This window comes from Phoxinus phoxinus (assembly GCF_949152265.1).
Source record: "Phoxinus phoxinus genome assembly, chromosome: 1".
In the NCBI taxonomy this organism is placed as follows: domain Eukaryota; kingdom Metazoa; phylum Chordata; class Actinopteri; order Cypriniformes; family Leuciscidae; genus Phoxinus; species Phoxinus phoxinus.
The window spans coordinates 14,595,814-14,622,653 of NC_136876.1; the positions used below are offsets into that span (position 1 = coordinate 14,595,814).

General features: G+C 39.3%; 1 protein-coding gene across 17 annotated transcripts; it reads left to right on the forward strand.

Moving 5' to 3' along the window:
• The first annotated feature begins 913 nt into the window (after positions 1-913).
• hgs (hepatocyte growth factor-regulated tyrosine kinase substrate) lies at positions 914-26,838 on the forward strand. 17 transcript variants are annotated; one of them, XM_079612228.1, is made up of 22 exons: positions 914-1,271; positions 3,191-3,275; positions 3,379-3,454; positions 6,388-6,480; positions 6,863-6,986; positions 7,999-8,051; positions 8,139-8,207; positions 9,061-9,185; positions 11,389-11,457; positions 12,131-12,260; positions 13,910-14,008; positions 14,091-14,186; positions 14,269-14,307; positions 15,029-15,190; positions 15,269-15,482; positions 17,436-17,608; positions 17,683-17,823; positions 20,000-20,177; positions 20,290-20,423; positions 22,374-22,469; positions 22,569-22,655; positions 24,598-26,838. In XM_079612228.1, the coding sequence occupies exons 1-22, from the start codon at positions 1,235-1,237 to the stop codon at positions 24,691-24,693; spliced, it is 2,376 nt and encodes a 791-aa protein (XP_079468354.1). In that variant the 5' UTR covers positions 914-1,234; the 3' UTR covers positions 24,694-26,838. The 17 variants fall into 17 exon arrangements, with proteins under 17 accessions (XP_079468354.1, XP_079468369.1, XP_079468358.1 ...); XM_079612237.1 differs by having other exon boundaries at positions 1,067-1,271; positions 15,272-15,482; XM_079612241.1 differs by having other exon boundaries at positions 1,067-1,271; positions 12,158-12,260; positions 15,272-15,482.
• The last annotated feature ends 2 nt before the right edge of the window (positions 26,839-26,840 follow it).

Sequence of the window (26,840 nt, forward strand, 5' to 3'; positions counted from 1 at the left end):
AGAGAATATCTGATACACATTTATGTAATCTACAATTGCATATAAATCTCATGTAAACAGTCCAGCTGATGAAGACATTCTCGGCTCGTGTTGTCTTGACTCTCTGAGCATCTCTGGCTGTTGTTATGGAGGCTGCTCTGCGTCTATAGACCGCAGTACAATACCACTGTATGCTGCAGCACAGCATTGACAATAGCTGCATTGTTTACTGCGCCAGGTAGTGACTCATGTATGACCTAATGCTACGAGTGAAAATCCTGTTGTAAAATATAGAAAAGTGCGTATTGTTGTCTTGCCTGCTCGAGAATAAGGGATGGAGAAGGGGTGGTTGGCACCGGGGCTTATTTTTATATATGGGACAATATGTCTGCCAGGGTGACATAAGTTGTGCTCCAGTTGAACTACTATACACTATGTACTTATACTACGCATTCTCACTGTATTCTTCCATCAAGTGTATGCAAGTTATTGAAAATATGAAGTCTGTTCGCTCCTGCACTGCTACATAAGTAAAGCTGTCACAGTTGAGTGCATGAAGTGTTCAACATTCATGTAGGAATGTGTTCAGTATGAACACTCACACTATTACAAAATGGCTTAGATTAGTGCGTAACAAAAGTACACAAATTGGGACACACCTGTTACATTCAGGGCAGGTCAGGGCAGTGTCACATAGCTCTTTCACAGTATGTACAGAGGGTTGGAGTTACAGCGTTGGTTTCATGCAGCAAATTCATATAACAAAAATGTTATGCTTATTCTCAGTTACCGATCAATAAAATCATTTGTTGCATTGTGATAGCACTAGAATGGGCAAAATAATACAAATATTCTCTCTCTCTCTCCATCTCTCTCTCTCTCTCTCTCTCTCTCTCTCTCTCTCTCTCTCTCTCTCTCTCTCACACACACACACACACACACACACACACACACACATGTGGAAAACCAGATGCAGTCTCGTTTGTAGTCTGTAAACGACAGACACGGAGGATATGTTTATTATTACATCTTTTATTATAAATACTAATGTCGTTTAATAACAAAGCAGACTCTTTTTGTATCACTCTGGCTATACAGGGAATGACAATAATGTTACTGTGACTTGGACTTTTATTTGACATTCGCGTCTTTCTTGTGCGCATGCGCGTGTTACCCGGCAGTGAAACTCGCTTATTCACACAGGTGAACAACAGCAAAACAGACTCAGAGATCGTCCCGATATCAGAGATTAGACATGGGCAAAGGCGGCGGAACATTTGAGAGACTGTTGGGTATGTATTCTATGTGATGTTTTCGGTGTTAATTCTGACTGACAGACCGATGAGTCTGCTAATGCTAACACTAGCCCAGCTTCAGTAGTCACGGTAATGTTAGCCCTCAACATCTATTGTCTTCATTTTGCCCATCGAACATTAAAACAAACCACTGACACGAACTTTAACATGACATTGCGACTATCCTTCTCAGTTCAGTTCAACTTTATTGTGTTATTATTGTCTTAAATAAATCAATTAAGTTATCTTATGTAAGCTAGTTAGCAGCGCACTGGAGCTAAAGCTATTTTCAGGCCTCTATTTCACAAGCTACAAAAATAATAAAATAACAAATCATGTATGCGTTTCTCCCTTTGTACTCTGTCGTGTGTGTCTGATGTCATTGGCAGTGACATTTGTTTGTCATTGACTAAATTTGCTGTTGTCAAATATAATTTGTCATATTGTAATTGCGTTTTAAATAAATATTTATGTTTTCAGTTGCTCACACCTTTTGGAAAAGTGTAATTTTTGAGGATTTTGAAGGTGTGTTTTAGTGTATTCCCGTTAGTCACGGTTGGTTCTTCCTGTTTGCTCATGTAATCGAGAGAGGATGTTTTGGTCCACTTACATACAGATTCACCACATAACAGTAACTTCCTGTTTCACACATCAGCTTAATTTCCAAGACTTCACAAATATCTATCTATCTATCTATCTGTCTATCTATCTATATTGTAATTGTGAAATATTGTGTACATTTAAATTGTGTACATTTCTGATTTGAATTAGGCAACATTTAAAATCACTTTAAAGTGAGATATCGAACAACAACAAAATAATCAAAGTTTTCTCTCTTTTTTGTGAATTTCGTGTAATTTGTATTTTAAATATGTAGGTAAATGCTGTTTGTTGTTATATTATTGGTGATAAATGAAGAATATAAAATATTGTTATTCCTTGTGTTCATTTAGTGAATAAAAAGAATACATAACTTTTATAGCGCCTATCAAAGTTGTATCTCAAAAGTGCTTTATAAGAATAAAATAGAAAAACATTAAAATACATAATGAAAAGTTGAAAACATGCTATCAAATAAATGTAAGCAAATAATATAAAAAACAATAACAAAATAATCACATAGAATTAAGCAAATCCAAAAGGTTTTAAAAACCGTCCGATCTGAAAAAATCCACTGTCCAGGACTGGGATTGTTATTTGGAAAAGTTAATTTTAACGGACGGCACCAGATCGGCTGACCCGTACAGGCTCAGTTAATGGATGGACGATCTGACAGGATTAACGTTAACGCATTCTCTGTTTGAGTGGCCTGACATCTACACCTGATAGAGAAACTGAGGGAATATAAATCTTTAGATGCCTATAACTATGTGCTGAATGGTCGCGTACACGACTTGTGTGGTACGTTGCGTCGCCAGCGGCAAGGCCAAAAAGCGAAAATGTGAACAATGCAATTTTAATGATGTGAATATTTGCTAGAAATAAAAATTCCATATACAGCAAATACATTTTTTTTACTTTATGTATTTGATCATTCTTTCTTACCAGGTTCTTCAAAAAGTCTAGTCACAATCATTCACAACAATGTATACAATCATAGATTATTCACAAATAATCACAAATAGTTTAGAAAACATTTAAAATTCGAGCCTGTACTCCGTCGATTCTTGCACCCAACAACACAACAAGGTGACATTTTAAGCTCCTTTTGTAGCCGAATCTGTGCTGGTTTGTATTGCCTGTCTCCAGTTTTGCCTCCAGCTAACGCCGTGATGTAATTGTGACAACAGCGCAAAATGGGTCTATACTGTCATACCTGAACATGGTCTTTTCCTTTTTCTTTTCCCATGTTTTCAGTAAACAAACCTTGAGAGAATTGATTCTGATCAGACATGTGATCCTCCAATCCTTTACAGATAAGGCTACCAGCCAGCTGCTGCTGGAGACCGACTGGGAGTCCATTCTGCAGATATGTGACCTCATCCGGCAAGGCGATACGCAGTAAGAGCATACAACATTTGGTCATGTTTGCATATCAGTGTAAAAGCAGGAGTCATAAATATTGTCATACCTGCCATTCTGTTTTGTCATTTCCCACCACCAGGGCAAAATATGCAATTGGTGCCATCAAGAAAAAACTCAATGACAAAAATCCTCATGTGGCGCTCTATGCTCTTGAGGTAAGTGTCAATCATCTTCATTATGTTGAGCACTTAAGACCAGGGGCTTTCAAACTGGACGCAAAAATAAAATTGAGAAACAAAAGTTTAAAGATAAATTGTAAAAAAAATAAAAAAGGGTTACTAAATGGATAAATTACAAATACATGAAAGTGCCCCTATTATGCTATTTCAAATTTTGTTTTAGAGGTCTCCTACAACAGATTTCATGCATCCAAGGTTACAAAGCACTTTAGTTTTCTCATAATATACATTGCAACATCACCTCTTTTCAGAAGATTCAGTCTCTCTGAACCCCTTCTTTCTGTGAGCCTACTCTGCTCTGATTGGTCAGATGACCCAGTCTGTTGTGATTGGTCCACCCCTTAAGGCTTGTGCAGAGTTGAGCTCACAAACCTTTCAAAGTATACTCCTTTGGCTGTGAGCGCGGAAAGACGTATTCGGTCACGGTGCGGACGTATTTGGTTCTGTTGAATGCGTGTGTGGACATCCACGGCGCGGACCCTCTTGGTGACAGAAATTACGTCGCGCGGACAGCCGAAGTATACTTTGGGCTTTAGAGCGCCTGTTGGAAACCATTCACAACAGACTAGGGCTGCTCGGTTATGGAAAAAATCATAATCACGATTATTTTATAATCGCGATTATGTAACACAATTATTTCACATGACTTTGGGAAAGTGTTGCATTTATTAAAAAGACACCTTTCAACAATGCGTAAATCGAAATTTGAACATTTATTGTACTTTTTGAACAATTAAAATGTGCGTGTCATTCAGAACACAAGACAAAATAAGAGTGTTCTTGCACAACAAAACATGGCAAAATAATAGTTTTTACGCGATTGTACTATTTTGGTGATCGTTGGGAGCCGAAATCGAAATTCAATTAATTGCACAGCCATACAACAGACTGCGCCATCTAAACAATCAGAGAAGAGTAGACCAATCACAACAGACTGCGCCATCTAAACAATCAGAGAAGAGTAGACCAATCACAACAGACTGCGCCATCTAAACAATCAGAGAAGAGTAGACCAATCACAACAGACTGCGCCATCTAAACAATCAGAGAAGAGTAGACCAATCACAACAGACTGAGCCATCTGACCAATCAGAGAAGAGTAGACCAATCACAACAGACTGCGCCATCTAAACAATCAGAGAAGAGTAGACCAATCACAACAGACTGCGCCATCTAAACAATCAGAGCAGAGTAGACCAATCACAACAGACTGCGCCATCTAAACAATCAGAGAAGAGTAGACCAATCACAACAGACTGCGCCATCTAAACAATCAGAGAAGAGGAGACCAATCACAACAGACTGCGCCATCTAAACAATCAGAGAAGAGGAGACCAATCACAACAGACTGCGCCATCTAAACAATCAGAGAAGAGTAGACCAATCACAACAGACTGCGCCATCTGACCAATCAGAGAAGAGTAGACCAATCACAACAGACTGCGCCATCTAAACAATCAGAGAAGAGTAGACCAATCACAACAGACTGAGCCATCTGACCAATCAGAGAAGAGTAGACCAATCACAACAGACTGAGCCATCTGACCAATCAGAGCAGAGTAGACCAATCACAACAGACTGAGCCATCTGACCAATCAGAGTAGACCAATCACAACAGACTGAGCCATCTGACCAATCAGAGAAGAGTAGACCAATCACAACAGACTGCGCCATCTGACCAATCAGAGAAGAGTAGACCAATCACAACAGACTGAGCCATCTGACCAATCAGAGAAGAGTAGACCAATCACAACAGACTGAGCCATCTGACCAATCAGAGAAGAGTAGACCAATCACAACAGACTGTGCCATCTAAACAATCAGAGAAGAGTAGACCAATCACAACAGACTGAGCCATCTGACCAATCAGAGAAGAGTAGACCAATCACAACAGACTGAGCCATCTGACCAATCAGAGAAGAGTAGACCAATCACAACAGACTGCGCCATCTAAACAATCAGAGAAGAGTAGACCAATCACAACAGACTGAGCCATCTGACCAATCAGAGCAGAGTAGACCAATCACAACAGACTGAGCCATCTGACCAATCAGAGTAGACCAATCACAACAGACTGAGCCATCTGACCAATCAGAGAAGAGTAGACCAATCACAACAGACTGCGCCAACTAAACAATCAGAGAAGAGTAGACCAATCACAACAGACTGCGCCATCTAAACAATCAGAGAAGAGTAGACCAATCACAACAGACTGAGCCATCTGACCAATCAGAGCAGAGTAGACCAATCACAACAGACTGAGCCATCTGACCAATCAGAGTAGACCAATCACAACAGACTGCGCCAACTAAACAATCAGAGAAGAGTAGACCAATCACAACAGACTGCGCCATCTAAACAATCAGAGAAGAGTAGACCAATCACAACAGACTGCGCCAACTAAACAATCAGAGAAGAGTAGACCAATCACAACAGACTGCGCCATCTAAACAATCAGAGCAGAGTAGACCAATCACAACAGACTGCGCCAACTAAACAATCAGAGAAGAGTAGACCAATCACAACAGACTGCGCCATCTAAACAATCAGAGCAGAGTAGACCAATCACAACAGACTGAGCCATCTGACCAATCAGAGCAGAGGAGGCTTGCTCAAAGAAGGGGATTAGAAAGACTGAATCTTCGAACAACTTGTTTTCAGACACTGTGAGAAATTTGGTCATACTGCAATGTACTGTATATTTTTTGTGAGAAAATGAAAGTGTTTTTTGACCTGCATGCATGTAAACCTATTGTAGGAGACTCCAAAACAAAACTGTGGAAACCTTTAAAATAGCATAATAGTAGCACTTTAATGTTGGGTACATACATAGTTAATACAAAAAGTTTTGTATTGTGCCCCCGATCAGTCAAGGTCATGTGTGTAAGTCAGCATTTGCTTGTCGCCAGGTCCTGGAGTCAGTGGTGAAGAACTGTGGCCAGACGATTCATGATGAAGTGGCCTGTAAGCAGACAATGGAGGAGCTGAAGGAGCTGTTCAAGGTGACTGCTGCTAAACTCAACCCGTCTGTCCTGTACACTGTTGCTTTAAGAGTCTTTGGCCCTGCCTTCATGATCTTTCCAAGTGGGTCAGACCCAGTGAATCATGCTAAACTGTACTTCCTGATTGTGTCATCGTCGTCACATGTTTATTTTTCTGAGGGGAGTTCCAGCAGAAATCAGAAACTAAACAAATTTGGAGTTCTTTTGTTGATTTTCTGTGAGATTGACCACTCCAGAGAAGGATTTGAGCCACCTTAATAGAGGATTTTTTATATATTGTTGTTCTCATGTGTTTTTTTATGGACTTTTTAGGCAACTTTTGAGTTCAGAGCTTGTTTTTTTTTAAGCCATCACTGAGAGAATGTGACACTTCTGTGTTTAGAAACAACCCGAACCGAACGTGAAGAACAAGATCCTTTATCTGATCCAGGCCTGGTCCCACGCCTTCCGCAACGAGCCCAAGTACAAAGTCGTCCAGGATACCTATCAGATCATGAAGGTGGAAGGTAAGATTCATAAACCAAAGGGACTTCACACATACAGCGATTTGCAGTAACCAAAATTATATGATATATCATACACTACTACTGTAAGTTATAAACAAACATTTGCCAATGCAAAATAAATAGCAAAAACACTTGATTTCGTTTTTAAATAAGAATGTTGGATGAATGGTGATCGACCGATATTGACTTTCATAGCATCGATCACCATTCAAAATCTTATTTAAAACATCCACCATTCTTATTTAAAAACGAAATCAAGTGTTTTTGCTATTTATTTTGAATGGTTATCGACCGATATTGACTTTCATAGCACCGTGGATGGAAGTTCGACACATGCGCAGTGCAATTGATTTACAGGACACACACAAAAAACCTCCAATGACGAAAATGGTCACGCAGACAGTCATGTATGCAAGTTTGTGAAATTAGATGCTTATTAGATATTCAAAGACTTGTTTTAATTATATAAATGTGTTTTTGCTGATGGTAGATTAGGAACTATTGTAGCATTTGCCATTATGTTACTAATCATAGAAAAAACAAATGCTATAATAGCTTTAAGTGGACCGTTTGCGTTCTTTGTTTAACAGCTCTGTCTAATAAAAGTATTAGACAACTGATAAACAGAGACGATAAACTAATAAAGATGGAGAATGGGAGCTCGGATGCTCAGGCACTGGCGTTCTCAGCGCTTTCAAAATAAAAGTCTCACTTCCGACACATTGGCCATACAGAAAAACTTATCTGCCAGCCAGCGTCGATATTTCAAAACGGACAAATATCGTCTGATATATTGGCCTTGATGATTTATTGGTCGACCACTGGTTTTGAGCATTCGTGCTGCCTACAGTACCAACAATGTAAGGGGATCCAACTGTACAAACACCTACTACGACAACAATACACAATGCTAAAAATTCTGTATGTGTGAATGTGGCTTCACAACAACAATAGTTGCTTAATGACGGCTGTGACACTCTTTAAAGAAATACAATCCCTTCTATTTGACCAGGTCATGTCTTCCCAGAGTTCAAGGAGAGTGATGCCATGTTTGCAGCAGAGAGGGTGAGAATAACTGTTGAGTAAAGCGAATACGTTCTGCACACTCTGGTGTTTGGTTTGTCATGTTTTTTTGTTGTTGTTGTTTTTCAGGCCCCTGATTGGGTGGATGCAGAGGAGTGTCACAGATGTAGGGTTCAGTTTGGCGTTATGACCCGAAAGGTACAAACCGCTCCTTTGATAATAAATCTACCATACTGAGCTATATAATGTTTATGAAGTAGCCTATATCAGTGTTTCTCAAAAGATGTCCTGAGGACCCCCTCCACTTCACATTTTGTATGTCTCCCTCATCTAACATGCTTGATTCAACTCATCAGCTCATTGGTACAGACTGCAAGACTTGTGTCGAAATCGCCCCCTATACCCTTAAATAGGACACACCATTTTTAGCGGTGTCCGAAACCATGTTGTACCACGTTATCAAGTGCACTCATTCAATCCCACAATGCACCACAATAACGAGTGTACAACCGATACACACTCAGCGGCTAGAGAATACCCATAATGCACTGTGACTGTCGCGTCGAATTAATTCCCGCGTCTCGCCCACAGCTGAATCATCCATCCATCCATTTTCCAAACTGCTGGTCCAATGTGGGTACAGCGTAATATCATACTGGGATAAATTGATTATTTTTTAATTAAGGTTTATACATGCTAGTTTCCATGACAGAGTTCTAGATAATTTTTTTCTTTACTACTGGAGCTGCCAGTTTGCTAAGTTTCAAATGACTTTTAAACTGCAAACCAAAACTATGCAAAAGCAGCTGCCCCATCCGGCACACTCAGTGTCCAAATTCACTCACTCGTATTCATTCACTCCTTCGAGTTAACTATATTAGTGGAGTAATGTAGGGAATTTAGGGGGCAATTTCGAACACTGTTTCGAGTTGGGTGCCTGATGTTGGGTCCAAAATGGGCAGTGATGGGGGGGCTCCAGGACAGGTTTGAGAAGCACTGGCCCGTATAAGCTGACCTCATGATGTATAATGGCTGGTGGCTTTTCATTCAGCACCACTGCAGGGCATGTGGGCAGATTTTCTGTGGGAAGTGCTCTTCGAAGTACTCGACCATTCCCAAGTTTGGCATTGAGAAGGAGGTGCGAGTGTGCGAGCCCTGCTTTGAGATTCTCAACAAGTGAGTATATGTGAAGACTGATATCTATGACTTGCTATGTTTCAGTTCAATGTTGGGAATTTAATTTATGCGCAAAATTGGAATAACGCATAAAACATTTGCGAATAAAGCAGCGTTTCCATACCTTGTGTTCGAGAAAACAAAATGGTCGCTTCCTGGGTATTTAGCGCAGATTATCTGTAATAAATATGGGAATCTGCTGCAATTGGGCAAGCCATTGAGGCTCTTTTTCTTACATCATAAATGACAGTTCAGAGCGCGCAGATGAAACGCAGAGACGGCCATGTCATCTTGTATTCGGACGCCTGATGTTTGGGAACGCAATCGCGTGAAACGCTTCTGCGAGGCATTTCAGAACGATCAAACCGACATTTGAGATTATGTGATTGGTCTGCTGGTTAATCCAGTTATCCAATCACATCCTCTGTTGAGGCAAAATCACATGGGTTTGTTGTAGTGTATCGAGAGATTTATTCGGTAAATGTGTTTTTAAAAAAACTATTAAAAAAAAATAGTTTATGCGCTTGTCTTCTTAATGGATAAAAAAAATTCCACCTCAATTCAATTTGTAGAAATTAATCAAATCTGGGCGTTTCAATCCAGCGTTTTTTTGTAATGTAATATCCCTAAATTCGTATTAAAATAGGTGGACAGAAACACAGCTACTGTGCTGTTCATTTAGTTTTTGCTGTCATGATGCCTATAATAATTCACATAAAAATTAAATCTCACACAATGAGATTTTGTTGTTGTTGTTGTAAGAATCCTCATACAGCTGGCACATTTTGAAATCAATTGTGAGTCGAGTATCATGCTTGGGGTGGGGAGCGTTTGACACACTACCATTCGAAATAGGGCTGAACGATTCAATTGCATTTGCGATAATATCGTAATATGATGTCTCTGTCTGAATCGGTGTACAATAGTGATGGGAAGTTCGGATCATTTTCTGACTTGGATCTTTGAATCTCGTTCATCAAAATGAACAAATATTTTATTCAAGTAATTTTGTTCATTACAAGTTAACGGCCAAATTCTCGAACACATCTACACCGTTGATCGCATTTTGAATAAGAGAAAAAGTATAATGCAACCAAGGCCAAATTATTAGAAACAGAAAATGGTTTATTCATTGCTTATCTGGGTCTTCAGGCTATGCAGTGTATAGTTTACCTCCTGATCTGAGTCATTCGTTTTTTTGTCACGTCACATTCCCATAAGCTGAGCTGTGTAGTGTGTACCGGATACAGAAATGATTAGTTCACTTCTTGAGTCTTTGGGTTCGAGTCGTTCGTTCTTTTGTCACGTAAATGTATATTGTTATAATATGTAGGTATTTGCTTTATCAAAGTGATTTTCCCCATCATACGGATTAAGATTAAAGTATTACCCAACTCTATACCACATTTTCAGTTGTATGGAAAATAACTATCATGACAGAAATTCGCACATTTATAAATTGTAATGGTAAAAAACCTACAGTATGAGACCAGAAACGTATCACGTAACTGTAAGAGTTAAGATATAACCGACTACGCTCTTATTTGTAAGAAAGTTTGGGAATTATATAAATACAGCTGTCACGTCACGTGGCAAAGGAAGAAACCACTCGGACCTGAAGACTAAGGTGAACTAATCATTTCGGTTTCCTGTACAGAACCTATAGGACGTTGCGCATGTGCGGTCAATACAAAATGATCGAATCACTCTGAGACAACTCGAGTCATAATAAAAATTTGTTAAAAATGAAGTACTCGTTCATGATCAACCCATCACTAGTGTATAACGAATCGTTTACTCAACACCTCTGAAATGAGAATGCAAATGTGCTTTACACCATTTAGCAAGAGTTGCTAGTAAGATTTAGCCTTAATTATCCACAGTATTTTCAGGTTATTTATATGACAATTGTGCAGTAAATTACCTATCAAATCATTTTGTTTAGATTGGAGTGAGGTGAAACCAGAGCTAAGCAAGTTGTTGTTAGCTAGCTGCTAACTTTATTCAATTGTATATGGTAGAAAATGAGACTATTAGTCCAAATAAACATTGTAATGTTATTTTTTTTATGCTACTTTTTAATATTGATATTATTACATACCAACATAATTATCAGGTCTAGCAAAGAATGATATTATCGGTGTCTGATAATTGCAAAGCTTATATATAATTTGGAAGAGTTTGTAAACTGAATAATTCTCAGCCACAGTCCCGAAGAAAAGAGTGAGCAACCAAGTGTAAACAGTGAGGAACAAAAGAAACAAACATCAAGGTAAGAGATCATGCATAATATGAGATATCAAAAATAAGCTGAGCAAAAATCACTAACTGTTTTTTTTGCTTTTTATTTTTAATTTATTGTCAGTATTGGGCTCGCAGATCACGTGGGTAGGGCTAGTGTGTGTGTGGATGGCCATGTCAAAGACCATGTTGACCCAAGAAAAACCATGTAACGCATATATAGGTCTGGCCTACAGGAAAGAACAGTTTATGTTTAATCTATCTAATATTGTGTTGGTCATGCCATACAATGATTATTGCTTGTCTTTGTTGAATAATACAGAAGATAAAGAGCTTAAAAAAAATCGCAATTAGATTATTTTCCAGAATCGTTCAGCCCTAATTCAAAAGTTTGGGGACAGTTTTTTTTTTTTTTTGTTAATTAACACCTTTATTCAGCAAGGATGTGTTAAAGTGATCAAAAGTGACACTTGCTGCCTATGCAGAGTGTCCCGTATCAGTGACTTGGGTTGTAGCTTATGTAGGCATTGGATAGAAAGGTGGCTCAATAGGTTTTTGAATGTTGCTTTTACCCCCTTCCTTTTTGTCATTTCTATCTATTGTATTGTAATATTATCTTTGAGTTGTCCCTCATGTTCATAAGCCTGCTGACTTCCAGAGATTGACCAGGTTGATTGTGTCTCCTAAACCCTCCTCTTCACCAGCCACCCGTCCCTCTCTCCCCCTCCTAGAAAAGCTGAAGGGAAGGCCGCCAGCGCTGGGCAGTCCGAGCTTCCCCCTGAGTACCTGACCAGCCCTCTGTCCCAGCAGTCTCAGGTAGTGCCCACCGAAGCAGTAAGTAGTTACATTTCATAGAGGGCTCACACTCATGGGCGTCACAATTATGAAGCATGCCACCAACATTTATAGAAACGGACAATAAAACAAGAGTTTAATCCTCATCACCAGTTTATTTGGATCTTAAATGCAAAGCAATTTTGAGGCTCATGAGTGAGAGCACATATTACTGTCGAGTTTGTGTGCTTCCTGTCAATCCCACTCAAATCAGTAATGAACGCAACATTTAAAGGTGAAGTGTATCATTTCTGTGCCACTAGTTTGACCAAACACACTGTTTTCAGAATGGTTTGTTTATTTGCCATTATAATTACAACACTGCTAAAAAGTTTGGGGTCGGTAAGATTTTATAAAAATGTTTTTTGAAAGAAGTCTCTTATGAAGTCTCCTTTACTCAAGGCGAAGTTCTGTATCGCTCTTCGTTTCTTTGAAATACGTGAGCAGTGATATACTGTTAGTGAACATCCCAACGCCGTCCACGCTGCTGAGAGCAAAGCTTAGATGAATATGTAAATATGTGCTGCGCGCTTTCCTCTCGATAACAAAATAAACACAACAAAAATGACAGCGGTGAGAAAACGACACTTAAAGTGTCTGTGATTGGCTACAATGATCAACAATGACATCTTTGCGTTCTTCACCGAGCGCTCGCACTGATACACAGGGGAGCTTTTTAAAAGTAGGCGTCTATCAGCGGATGGAACCGCACTGAAATAAGGTTTGAATTCTCCGCTGTAATACGATCTCATGCGTAATACAGCGCAGTGATTGGGTTAAATGAGTTAAGTCTCATGAATAATGCGGAGAAGCGCTCCGAACTGGCTGCCGTTGAATCGTGCCTCTCCAGCCCCAGCAGACAGACAATCACACATGGATGAACGCTTCTACCTCAGATTCTGTGACGAAATGAACCATAGAAGATTTCCACGAGAAAGTAGGCAGAGCCTTAGAGCTACAACCTCTTATTACATCATTGCCACTGACCAATGGTAGTTCGCTTTGGCAAACTGTTTCGAACTCCCGAAACAAACACCAAATGAACTTAGTTTTCGCCTGATTTTGTTCAAAGTTTGGTGTTTGACGTCACATCAGTTTGTTCTTCGATTTTGCTTGAAGTGTATCGGGGCCTTAAATATCTTTACTGTCACTTTTGATCCATTTAATGCATCCTTGCTGAATGAAAGTATTAATTTCTTTAAAAACATCTTACTGACCAAAAACTTTTAGTGGTGAATTTTCACACCAATTAAGCAGTTTCACACCAAAGGTAGAGCCAATGTTTTGTCGTGGCAAACAGACGGATTGCAGTTAATAGTGTAGAAATTACACACTTCACCTTTAATATACATGTACAGTATATCAGTGATTGTATCAGTGTTGGTGTTAATATATATATTTTTTAAACTTGTCCGAATCGATGGAAGGCAGTGATATGACCCCTTATTAATGACTAAATATTATTAATTTCAATTTAAACTGTAAACTCTTTTTTTATTATTTTTATGTTCTCTATCCCCCTCCCACCCCTCTTGCCTTGCTAATATTTAAATGAAAACAAATTTGAATGAAAATGTGTCCAGCCCCCTCTCCTCTCCTCCCCTGCCTGTTGTTTCGTCCTGACCACCTCATGCTGCTCTGCTCCTCAGATGCCTCCGAAAAGAGACGAGGCCGCGCTGCAGGAGGAAGAGGAGCTGCAGCTGGCCATCGCACTGTCTCAGAGTGAAGCGGAGGAGAAGGAGAGGATGGTGAGACGGCTACAAGCTAACGCTGCTGTCAGCAGAAATGAAGGGGCACGTGATGATTGTCTTTGTGTGTGTGTGTTTACAGAGACAGAAGAACCCTTACTCTGCGTACCCCAAAGCAGACCCCACCCCTGTGACTTCCTCTGCCCCTCCTGTCAGCACTCTCTACTCCTCACCTGTGGTAAGAGACCTTCATTTAAGTGACGAATTGAAGATGACATTTATCTTTAGAGGCTACATTGTTCCCCTTTTTTACATTTCAGAACTCATCGGCTCCATCAGCCGAAGACGTGGATCCAGAGGTAAAAACAATAATTTAAAGGAATAGTTACACTTGCATTTATTCGTTTTGGAGACACTTTTATCCAAAGTGACTTACAATTGACAAATACAAGCGATTTCAGGCAATAAACACGAAAAATAAATAGTTAATCCAAAAGGGTTTATTTACCCTCATATCAAGACTATGAATGTGTATTAGTAAAGTAAATATGCGGAAGTTATACAAAATACTGTTCAAAAGTTTGAGGATATGGAAGCTTGTTTCCACTACTGAAGAAAAAAGAAAAAAAGGTAATTGCGACATTTTTACCTCACAATTGACTTTTTTCTTACAATTGCGAGATATAAAGTCCAATTCTAAGTGGGAGAAAAGACAATTCTTTTTTTTTCTAAGAATTGCGCCAAAATTCTGACTTTATTACTAGCAATTTAGCAAAATAAACTTTATATCAAAATAGCAAAATAGACTTTATATCACAAAATTCTGACTTTATTACTCACAATTGTGAGTTTATATCTCACTATTGCGAGATAAAAAGTCGTAATTCTTAGAAAAAAAAGTATTTTAAAGTATTGGACTTTATAACTCACAATTGCAAGTTTATATTTCACAATTCTGAGAAAATAAGTCAGAATTACGAGGAAAAAAAATCGCAATTATCTTTTAAATTGTTTTATTCCGTGGCGGAAACAAGCCTCCATACTCTAAAATACAGTAATATTGTGAAATATTATTTTCAGCTGGCCCGTTACCTGAACAGAACTTACTGGGAGAAGAAACAGGAAGAGGTTCGCAAGAGTCCCACCCCCTCCGCCCCTGCTCCTGTTTCATTGGCTGAGCCTGTGCCAATCAGCCAACCAGTGGAAAGCCACGCTCCAGTCCAACCCATCAACATAGTGGAGGTACTTGGAGCTCTAAAATGGATGGATAGTCACTGTTTCACGTTACTCACGCTGAATGTCTTGCGTCTGTTTCTTCAGCAGCAGTATCAGAATGGAGAATCTGAGGAGAACCATGAGCAGTTCCTGAAGGCCTTGCAGAATGCCGTCACCACTTTCCTGAACCGCATGAAGAGCAACCACATGCGTGGCCGCAGCATCACCAATGACAGCTCCGTGCTATCTCTCTTCCAGTCCATCAACAACATGCACCCACAGCTGCTGGAAATACTCAACCAGCTGGATGAAAAGAGAAGTGAGTCATCCACGTTTCCATCTGGTATCAACAGTGCTAAATATAGGTGCAAATTGGCCTCCAAAACATGTGATCTGGTCAAAGGCTGCATTTACCATTCAATAAAACCGTTAATTATCGAGAATGAAAATAATCTATATATGGTTTCATTATCAGTTAGTGAGGTCTTTCCCGTGTGCACCGAAAACGTCCAAGTAAACAACTCCACATAAGATTTTTTTTACTGTTAAATTCAATTAACACTTTGTAAAATGCGACAATCCTTTGGATCAAAACAATATTTAGATAGGTTGGTAGGTAAGTAGTTAGTTAAGTAGGTAGGTAGTAGTGTCGATATTTTGATACGTATTGAGACTGAAACATCTGAAGCGGTTCCAATACTCCTTTTCTGCAGTTTCGATACACAGATACCAGCTGTGCTTTCTCGCTCTCTCTTCTCTCCGACGCCAAATTGATACACCACCTCCTCTCACTCACTCGTCTCATTCACTCTGGTTTAGTAGTGATTAAATTGCGCATGATTTTAGTAATTCCTTCATGTATGTATAAGTGTCGTGCACATAAAGCCGCCTCTTAAACTCTCTCAAGCTCGCCAAAGTGGTTCTTTCTTGGCTTATTGCGCTTAATTAAATGAATACATACAAAATTATGTCAAAATGGCCATCTTGCCGAATATTCAGGTAAACATAGTCAGTTTTGGAACATAAATAGTTGAGAGAAAACACATGCTGTGTAACAGTATATTGGATCCGTGCATACGCTCTTAAAGTGACAGCAGCCTAATAAACCTTCTGCTGTCTATCATGATAATCAAAGATCAAAAGAGAAAATCACTCGCTGCTCTTGACTGAATAACTTTTGTAACTTTAATTGTAAGCATTAATCTGTATTTAATTTTTACAATGAAAACCATCCAGTGTTATTTTACATTTGATTACTTTAGTTTCTGTAGTATTGAATATATACGGTTAGACCCACCAGAAAAAACTTAATCTCTCTTTATTCTATTGTAGTTATTTGTGTTATTGTATGCAATTTATTTATTTGTTCTTATTTTATTACTGATGGTTTACTCGTCTTTTTAGCCTCCCTGTGCTGTGTGTAAGCTATTACAAAAAAATTACCCAAATTTTCAAAACATTATGAGATAATAACAAATTATCTGTATGGCAGTATATATGGCAGTTTTCCCAATGGTATCGAATATCGATATTTTTCAAGGTATCATATCGAAATTGGACATTCCAGTATTGTGTAGGGATACCCTAACACTAGTAGGGATTTTGGTTGGTTGGTTGGTTGGTTGGTAGGTGGGTTAGGTGAATAGAAGATAAGATAAGATTGATAAACATTACTACAGGTTTTAAATGAACTGTTTTTTGGTTCAAAGTTTGTTTTTATTGTTTTTAACAATATAAATCACATTCATAGTCCCCCACCCCTTAGAATAGAGTCCATACTGTCCATTAAATTAACATGGAATTGTAAGAGCCCAGTATATATACAAACATGCTAACAAACATTAACCTCCAACCAAATACATACATACATTAAAATAAATAAAAAAAAATATAATAAATGAACTGTTTTTTAGATTACAATTAACTAATTGTTTTTTAGTTGTCAGTATCCATGATACATAATGCACTAACTAATGTTGACTAATTAGATGGATTATTTGATTATTTTACATATTTAATAAAATAATTTGAAATAAATTTGAAAATGAATCAATTTAAATAATGATCAAAACAGATGTGTTTTTTTGTGTGTTTTTTTCAAGCTGTTTACCTGATCTTTTTGTCAGAAACTTGCACTGTAGATAATTTTTTCAAAATGATCTTTTACAACTGTATAGTAGCTTGGTGGTTTGGTGTTTTTAAAGTATCGTCTCAGAGTGAATTCTAAGGTCTTGAGATGCTGAATGTTGTCTTCTCTCTCTCTCTCTGTCAGTGTACTATGAGGGTCTTCAGGACAAGCTGGCGCAGGTGCGCGACGCGCGAGCGGCACTGAACGCTCTGAGAGAGGAGCACCGGGAGAAGCTGCGACGGGCTGCCGAAGAGGCTGAGAGACAGAGACAAATCCAGCTCGCCCAGAAACTGGAGATCATGAGGCAGAAGAAACAGGCATGTTGCTTTTCTGTTTACCACTGAATCACGTGTGACGAGGGGGGGAAACTGACTGTGATTGGTTGCTGCAGGAGTATCTGGAGATGCAAAGGCAGCTGGCGATTCAGCGTCTGCAGGAGCAGGAGAAGGAGAGACAGATGCGCCTGGAGCAGCAGAAACACACCATTCAGATGAGAGCACAGATGCCGGCCTTCTCTCTGCCTTACTCACAGGTGCGCACTGCCACAGCCACACTTTTGACACAGTCAGCCTGCCGGAAGGAATTAATCCGTCATGATGAATAATATAAGTTAACAAGTAAATGCATCATTTGTATATCTGTAAGTTTGCTCTAACTGAGAACTAAATGAGTTGCTTGAAGGGCTGGCCAATATTAAAATCAGTATATTTTTAGACATTTTTGATGATTTAATATCTCTAATAATAGATATATTTTTAAATAGATATTTTTTAAAAATTGCTAAATGAACAAGGAATAGTATTAAATAATTTTCTAATTAATCAGACTTACCAAATTTTTTTTGCTATTAAAGTTTAATTGAGAGACACAGTTGAAACCATCTCAGTTTCATATTCATACAAAAGTTACATGACAAAGGCGCATCATAAAACTAGTATAACGCCTCTTACAGGCCAAAGTTTTTTATATTTTCATATTTTTCATAAACTATACATTTGTTGGCTAATCCTTTAATTGATCGAATGAAAAATCCCAAACTTAATCCATTATTTTCAAAAAACATTATTCCACAGCCTGGCCAATGTTGTGCTCCAGTCAGTGTGAAAATGAAAACAAATATATTTCATGTATCTATGTAGGCTGTGCCGTACATTATTTGCAAAGAAGTCGTAGACTATAACAATGTAAATAATGGGTCAATACACCAATCCTTAGTTGCAAAATGTGTTTTTGTCTTGCCCTGATTCACTATGGTAAGCCTATTATAAGTGTTTATAACATTAAAGGACAAGTTCGGTATTTTACACTTAAAGCCCTGTTTACAGATCGTATCTGATGAAATAGAACGGTTAAGATTAAAATTTGGACACATGCTCCTGTCTTGAGAATTTTAGTTTTATTTAGCGTTTGTGGACCTATTTTGCCAAACGCGTCACACCCAGATTCTTCCGTTGAGAGCTTGAATAATAGACACCAGTTGGTGGCGATAATGCACCTTTGCCGATTGCAAGCAAACCGCTGGCATTTCATTTAATACACAGAAGAAGCAGAAGAAGAAGCGGCGGAGGAATATCGTACCTCACACAGCACATTCAATACAATCAATGGAGTTGGACAAACACTACGATAAAACCTGTTGGAATGCATCTTTTTCAGCGTTTTTTTTTGGGACCGTATCAGTGAACACCCCTGACCACTCGGTGAGTTTCACGTCTTTGTAAACGAAAGTTTAATGTGTTTTAGGAAGGAATCTGCCAGTGGCCATAGACAACCATTGTGGGGGTGGGGGTGGGAAGCTAAATCAAACTAAAATTCTCGCGACAGCAGCATGTGTCCAAATTTGAATCTTAACCGTTCTATTTCATCAGATACGATCTGTAAACAGGGCTTTAAGTGTAAAATACCGAACTTGTCCTTTAAGTCAAAATCACTAAATTAAAAATAATGATGAATCAAAACAAAAGCACTAATGGTAACTTCGTAGGGGGAATGCAAACGTTCACTCATCTGAACTTAGCAATTATTACATCCTGAGTATAAGTCGCATCAGTCCAAAAATGCGTCATGAAGAGTAAAGAAAAAAAAACATATATAAGTCGCACTTATTTAGAACTTTTTTCCACAAAATCCAAGACCAAGAACAGACATTTAATCTGGAAAGGCAAGTTCTTCAGCTCCACAATAGCACACAGAACAACAGGCTGAATAGGTGTCCGGCATGTTAACGTAACACATTAACAGTTATTCATCTACACACTGGGACACAGAACATATACCTGGGAGTCTGAATAGGCTACATTAATATAACAAGCCAGCGAGTCCAACAAGTTACCGGTAAGCAACTTCACCAAGCTCCCGCGATCTCATTCCACAACACTGAATCCATTGAATTCTTCCTCGGTGTCGCTTCTGAACAACTCCGCTAACTAGAGCGCCCTCTCGCGGGAGTCGCGGCTGTAGACGGTAATGTTTTTTCTTGGTTCATCTCAGTCAGTATGAATTCATTTTGATATATAAGTCGCACCTGACTATAAGTCGCAGGACCAGCCAAACTATGAAAAAAATGCGACTTATAGTCCGGAAAATACGGTAATCGCTTGACTTAAAATGCAGACACAATTAATTGATAATCAACTTCTGATCGTTGTGATTCTCACTGATTTTATCGATTAGTTGTTTCAGCCTTGTTTGTAATGTTCTGTTTGCAGATGCAGTCTTTGCCTCCTAACGTGGCCGGAGGGGTGGTGTACCCCCCCGCTGGCCCTCCCAGTTATCCAGGCACGTTCAGTCCTGCTGGTTCAGTGGAGGGGTCGCCCATGCATGGAGTCTACATGAACCAGCCCGGACAGACGTCTGCTGGTGGCCCGTACCAGGCCATGCCTGCAGGTCACCCAAACATCCTCTACCTTTTGTTAACGCTTCAACTAGATAAGCTTCTAATGTGCTGGAAACAAAAATTCGAATTTATTAATTAGATTCTCTGCCCACTGTTTTTTAGATCCCAACATGGTGAACGCTTACATGTATCAGCCTGCAGGCACCAGCGGGCAGCCAGTCGCCCCTGGACAAGCCCCTCCCACGACCACCCCTGCCTACACTAACTACCAGCCCACACCCACGCAGGGCTACCAGGTCAGGACATCCCGTTCAGAATCAAAGCCTTACATTTACCTAAAACCATCATATTCTTTCACTGCTTTACAAGTACTAGGGCTGGGTTGAAAACACTAATTCTGTCTGATTCTCACTTCAATGAACCGATATGGATTCTTAAAGGTGCTCTAAGCGATGTCACGCATTTTTTAGGCCAAACATTTTTTTGTCACATACAGCAAATATCTCCTCACTATCCGCTAGCTGTCTGTCTCCTGAACACACTCTAAAAAAAACGCGGTCTCTGTAGACACCCCAGGCTCCACAAACAGCAGCAAAAACAAACTGGACTAACCCGCACCACGAAACATAACAAACTGTTCCAGCCAATAACCGACAAGAATGATGTGGGGTGGGGTTTGGGGGGTTAGTGCGCGGATGAGGAGGAGGGAGGGTCTAGCTAGCCTCCGTTTTGTTTGACAATAGTTCGAACGTCAACAAGAAGTGACGTCACCCAGGATCGCTTAGAGAACCTTTAAATGCCAATAATCAATATTTGATTCTGTTGTTTTCAGTTGATGTGTGAACAACTTTACTAAACACTATTTGTAACGTACTCCCCATCCAATAAATCCAAATACGTTTTGTGGTTTGTTACTTTTGAAATAAAGTGTAGTCATAGTTTAATTAATGTACATTTTATTAAGAAATTCAAACAATAAGTGCTGTTTTGGTGCTCTTAATGTGATGGCTGTGGCATCTCGGTTCAAGCGCCATGTGAGCTGATTGCTACCGTACTTACAGTACTGCCAGTAGGGACTACATGTTCCTCCCGGGTTAGTGACTACACGTTCCTCCCGGGTTAGTGACATCACCAACCCTAAAATCTACATAAACCCCGCCCCCTGAACATGCAGTCCATGTTGAGAAGAGGAAAAGTTGCTGTATAAGAGTACATTTGTGAGTCAGCTCAAACTTTAGCATCCATCTTTTCACATGCAATAGAAAGTCACTCGGTGTGCATCTCACAACAGTTCCTATACGAGCGATTTATAGATTACCATGACAGAATATGCTAATTGAAGATATTTAACTCCACATCAGCAACATAAATTCATCAACTAACCATTCAGAGACGTCCTGTTGCATTCTACATGTTGTCACTTCTTTCTTGAGTCTCTCCATCTTTGTCAGACTCCATTTTAACATTAAAGGCAGAACAGTTTCTGTCATTTTAGTGTGTGTGCGTGAGGTAATCGCAGCTGCTAACACACGCGAGCTCTTTAAACCCCGCCCTCTGCAGCAGCTCATTTGCATTTAAAGGGCCAGGAACAAAACGGTGCGTTTTTGCTAACCCTCAAAAAGTGAAACTTTAACATGCTATATACAAATATCTGTAGGGTATTTTGTGCTAAAACTTCACACACACACTCTGGGGACCTCAGAGATTTATTTTACATCTTGTGAAAAGGGCATTTTACCACCTCATTAAAGTGTGTTTGAATAAATCTGTGATGATAAACAAGTTTATATGAAATCCACCATTTAAATGTTTATATTTCAAAAACGAGTGTAGAAACATTTATGTCATTAAAAGACTATTATCACAACTTTATTGTAAAAACTGCCTTGTGTAATTTTAATGCGTGCAAGTCCGTTGTTATTTTAACCTCTAAATATTATAGTAATGTTGACAGGTTTCCCCATATAGTTAACTGTATTAGTTGAAAGATTTTTTTCCTTCAGGATTAATTGACGTACTGTACCTTATATATATATATATATATGTATCCAAATGAATTGATCGAATTGAATTGAATCAAGATCAGAATTTAATCGAATTTCATGCTCAATCGAAATCGATTCATGAAATGTATGTCTATTCCCAGCCCTAACGAATACTTTTATTTCCTTCAGGAAGTGCAAGTCTGCTTTGTGTAGCATAAAGGTTGAATGTTGGGCATGAATGTTTACATGTTGTTTCTCTAGAACGTGGTGTCCCAAGCTCAGAGTTTGCCCCCTATGTCCCAGGCTGCCCCCACCAATGGTATTGCTTACATGGGCTACCAGCCATACAACATGCAGGTATGCTTTCCTGTATCAGAGCACATTTGTGGCTTGCATTAAACCTATATGTCTCAGATCTGAAATCAAACAGGATGTAAAGTTTGATTTCTGTTGCAGAATATGATGAGCGCTCTTCCGGGACAAGACCCCAACATGCCCCCCCAACAGCCCTACATGCCTGGGCAGCAGCCTATGTACCAGCAGGTCAGAAGTTTTAAGGTTAAACATTTCATTGTGTGGAATAGCATACACTCATACTACTCTCTTACCATTTTGAGTGTATTTTTTTTACATATCTTAGACATGGTAGTGTTGTCAAAGTCAGAACTGAAATTTTTAAAATGTGACGATACCAGCATTTCCCTCTAGCATTTTGAGCGCTGTTGAATGGATTCTTAAACACCCCTGGTTTGTCATTGTGTTCACACACTCAACATATATGCCTGTGATTGGCCATTGTGTTCACACGCTCAAAATATATGCCTGTGATTGGCCATTGTGTTCACACGCTCAAAATATATGCCTGTGATTGGCCATTGTGTTCACACGCTCAAAATATATGCCTGTGATTGGCCATTGTGTTCACACGCTCAAAATATATGTCTGTTATTGGCCATTGTGTTCATGTTAGAGATGCGCGGTTGGCGGTTCCAGCCCCGGATCGGGCGGATGACGTGACAAAAAATTATATTTTAATTAAATTCGGGCGGGTGGCGGGCAGTTGAACCAATCAAATGAAAAATATATGTATACATTGTTAATATTGTTATCTTACTATACTATACCTACATCCAAAAAAAGAAAATAGGGGAATGATATTACATGCTCTTCATGAGGCACACGCGCGCGGTCTCTTGCTCTCTCTCCCTCTCTGCCGTGCATGCGCTACGCGGTTTGGAGCACAGTCTCACAGATTCCGGGAGATTTTAACAAATTCGCGGGCATCAGTGAGCCGCTATCAATATGCGGGAGACTCCCGGAACTTCCGGGAGATTTGGGAAGTCTGCATTTCTATACTGAAATAATATCGGCATTATAATTATTGATTTTTCATTAGGCTATTTTTTTGGTGCGCTCCCTCAGCTCTTGGTGCCCAACGCACACAGCGCGTGGTGGGAGCAGCGGCGCTGTCCTATAGTCGTCACCCTGACATGACAGTGTAGAGTTTACCTATAATGTAAATGACTTATTTTATTCAAGCTTTCTATCTATTTGCTAAAAAATAAAGTGAAATAGGCATTCATTAGTAGTAGGCTAAATAGCAGCATGTTGAAATGATGTGCCAAAATGCATTTTCTATTAGGCTACAATGAAAATATTGTACAGTAGCCTATCAGATAAGGTCAGGTTTGCCGAAGTGCGTTTAATTTAGACTATTTATTTATTTTTGTCCCTGTGCGCCGATCGGAGACGGAGTTCACTGCAGATATTCTGAGGTAAGAGCTTTCTAGTCTCGCGGCTGTCATCAGCAGCGCCGTGCATTGCCCAATCAGTGGATGGCGGGCGGGTGCGGTTTTGAAAATTTGTCAAACGTTGGTGCGGACGGATAAGTTTTGTGATGCGGTTGCGGATGAAATAATAGCCCATCCGCGCATCTCTAGTTCATGTGATCAACATGTCTCTGATTGGCCATTGTGTTCACATGCTCAAAATATATGTATGTGATTGGCCATTGCGTTCACGTGCTCAATATATATGTATGTGATTGGCCATTGCGTTCACGTGCTCAACATATATGTCTGTGATTGGCCGTTGCGTTCACGTGCTCAACATATATGTCTGTGATTGGCCATTGCGTTCACACGCTAATCATCCCGAATCACGCACATCCCTAATATATCCACTGATAGACGCTTGCTTTCAAACGCTCCCGTGTCTATCTGTGTAAGCGCTCAGTGAAGACATGTTTTTGAAGCGCTGATCATTGTAGCCAATCACAGACATATATGTTGAGCGAGTGAACTCAATGGCCAATCAGAGTTGTTTATGAATCTGTTCAACAGCAAATGCTCAAAATGCTAGAGGTAAATGCTGGGATGGTCACATTTTTAACATTTCAGTACCGACTTGTGGTCACATTTACAAAAATGTGCAGTATACGCTCAACTGTTTACACTGTCAACTGTTTGTTGATGTCTTTGAACAGATGGCTCCCCCTGGTGGTCCGCAGCAGCAATCCCAACAGCAGCACCCGCAGGCTCCTCCGGGCAGTGCAGAGGCTCAGCTCATTTCATTCGACTGACGACTCATCATATGCCTTCACCCAGCAGGTCCAGCACACTACATCCAACCCTCCCGCACCCTGCCGGTTCTGGGGTCGTTATCCTCCACCTGCTCTCGCTTCACAATGCTCCACAAGTGTTGAAGGTGTACAAATACAGTAAAAGCATCTGGCCGTCTGAGTCCCTCTCCCTTCCCTGTCTCTTTAAACGGAGGAGGAGAGGCTACAGACGGAGCTGGTGGGGAACCTTTGTCTCTCAGCTGGATGAATCTCACAAAACTCAATGTCTGGGTCACATTTTACCCCCTAAACAAAAGACAACAAGCCCTTTTTAGATCTGGTATTTAGGGTGGTATTGTGACATTAGTTACAACAATTAAACTTGTCTTCTCACCCCATTCGTATGGTTGTAATCCACAAAATTGGTGTATTATTTCAACTGTAAAGTAGTTATACACAATGGTAATATTTGTTATTGTGCCTTTATACTGATTTCAGTTTTTAAAAAGGCTGTAACTGTAATAAGACTCACTATTGACAATTATGGGAATTACAAAAACTCATCTTGACACATTGATAAGAATTTGGGGGGAAATGTATTTAATTGTCATGAAAATAATGCATAAAATTCGTAATGGTCCTAAAAAAAAAGAAAAGGCTTCTTTATTGTTTATGGAAGCCCATTTCCACCACATAAGATGCTCATGCTTTGGAAAAATCATAATTATGACATGAACATTTTAATTATGAGATACTGAGTCATAATTGTGAGATTAAAATTCACAAATTGAATGTTGAATTTTTGTTGAATTGTTGAAAGTTATGAGACCGAGTAGATGAGCGTATTGTAAATATGACTATACATCATAATTTTGACTGTTTATCTCAATTTCTCAATATTACATCTCAAATTTCAATATTATGAGTCATAATTGGGTTAAAAAGTTGAAATGATGATGCTAAAAAGTTGTGTCAATTGAGACTTTATCATAATTATGACAATTTCTCGATCACATTTTAAAAGTAGTTTATTTTAAATCATAATTGAGGTAAGTTGAAATTAGGATGTTAATCTAATTGAATTGGACTTTTTACATCAAAAGTGTATCTCAAAATGATGACTTAGTCTCTCATAATTTGTAATGTCTTAATTAAAAACCATAATTATGATTTACCAAAGCATGATTCTTTTTTTCTCGTGTTGCACAAATGAGCTTCCATAAACCGTGACCTGGACGTGTTTGTGAGATCACCCTACTGCTAACTTTCCTCTCTCTAGATTTTTTCAAATGTAGTTTTTCCTAATAAAACCGAGCTTATGCGAAGTTAGTCATTCGTACTATAGAGAGAGAAACGCGATATGATTTAAAAAGGCGACATAACCATCCTTTGTCTCATATTTTCTTCAAATGTGTTTGCATGAGTGAATATGTAACAGCCATTTTGTTTTCTTCAAATACGAGACTTGCTGGCTTCAGCAGAGGTCGCTGAGGCGTCACACACCATTTTCCAGCACCGATCTGCTCTAAAAAGATCACGTGACAACATTCCAGTGCTGGTTTCCGTGTGACAAAACCATCGCCTGCGATTCTAGAAATATTTCAGCAGCTCTGAGTTTAGGGTCAGTGTTGTGGAATCCTCGCTAATGATTTATGCGGTAGATGGTGCACACGTCGGCTTCTGTCGTATAATTAACAGCCAATGAGATGTCGACTTTACTGCCATTTGCATATCACCGATGAAATAGATGCAGGTAAACGGCCTGGTGTTTCCAAGTACTGCATGTAAGTTAGCCAGGGGTGCAGAATCAGGCGATCTCAAAAGCCGCAGTTTCATTACCAATTAATCGCAGTGTCGAATTGAGCATCAAATCAATGGCAGACTAAGTCTATGTTTAACAGTGGTTGTGGATGGTTTTGAGGAGAGATGGACAGCTTTCGGATGATTTGAACGGTGCATGTTCGTAACAAACACACACAACCGGTGACTTCTGTAACCCATTTAATATCATCTTTGTTCCACACTGATCCGCCTCATCTTAAAAAAAAGAAGTAATTTTAAAATCATATTTAATAAATATCTTGTTCTTTTATTGGTCCTGCATTAGTGGAAATGTTTCTTTTCTTGTCTCTGAAAGTATGTGCACAATAAAACAATGTAAATCTGTC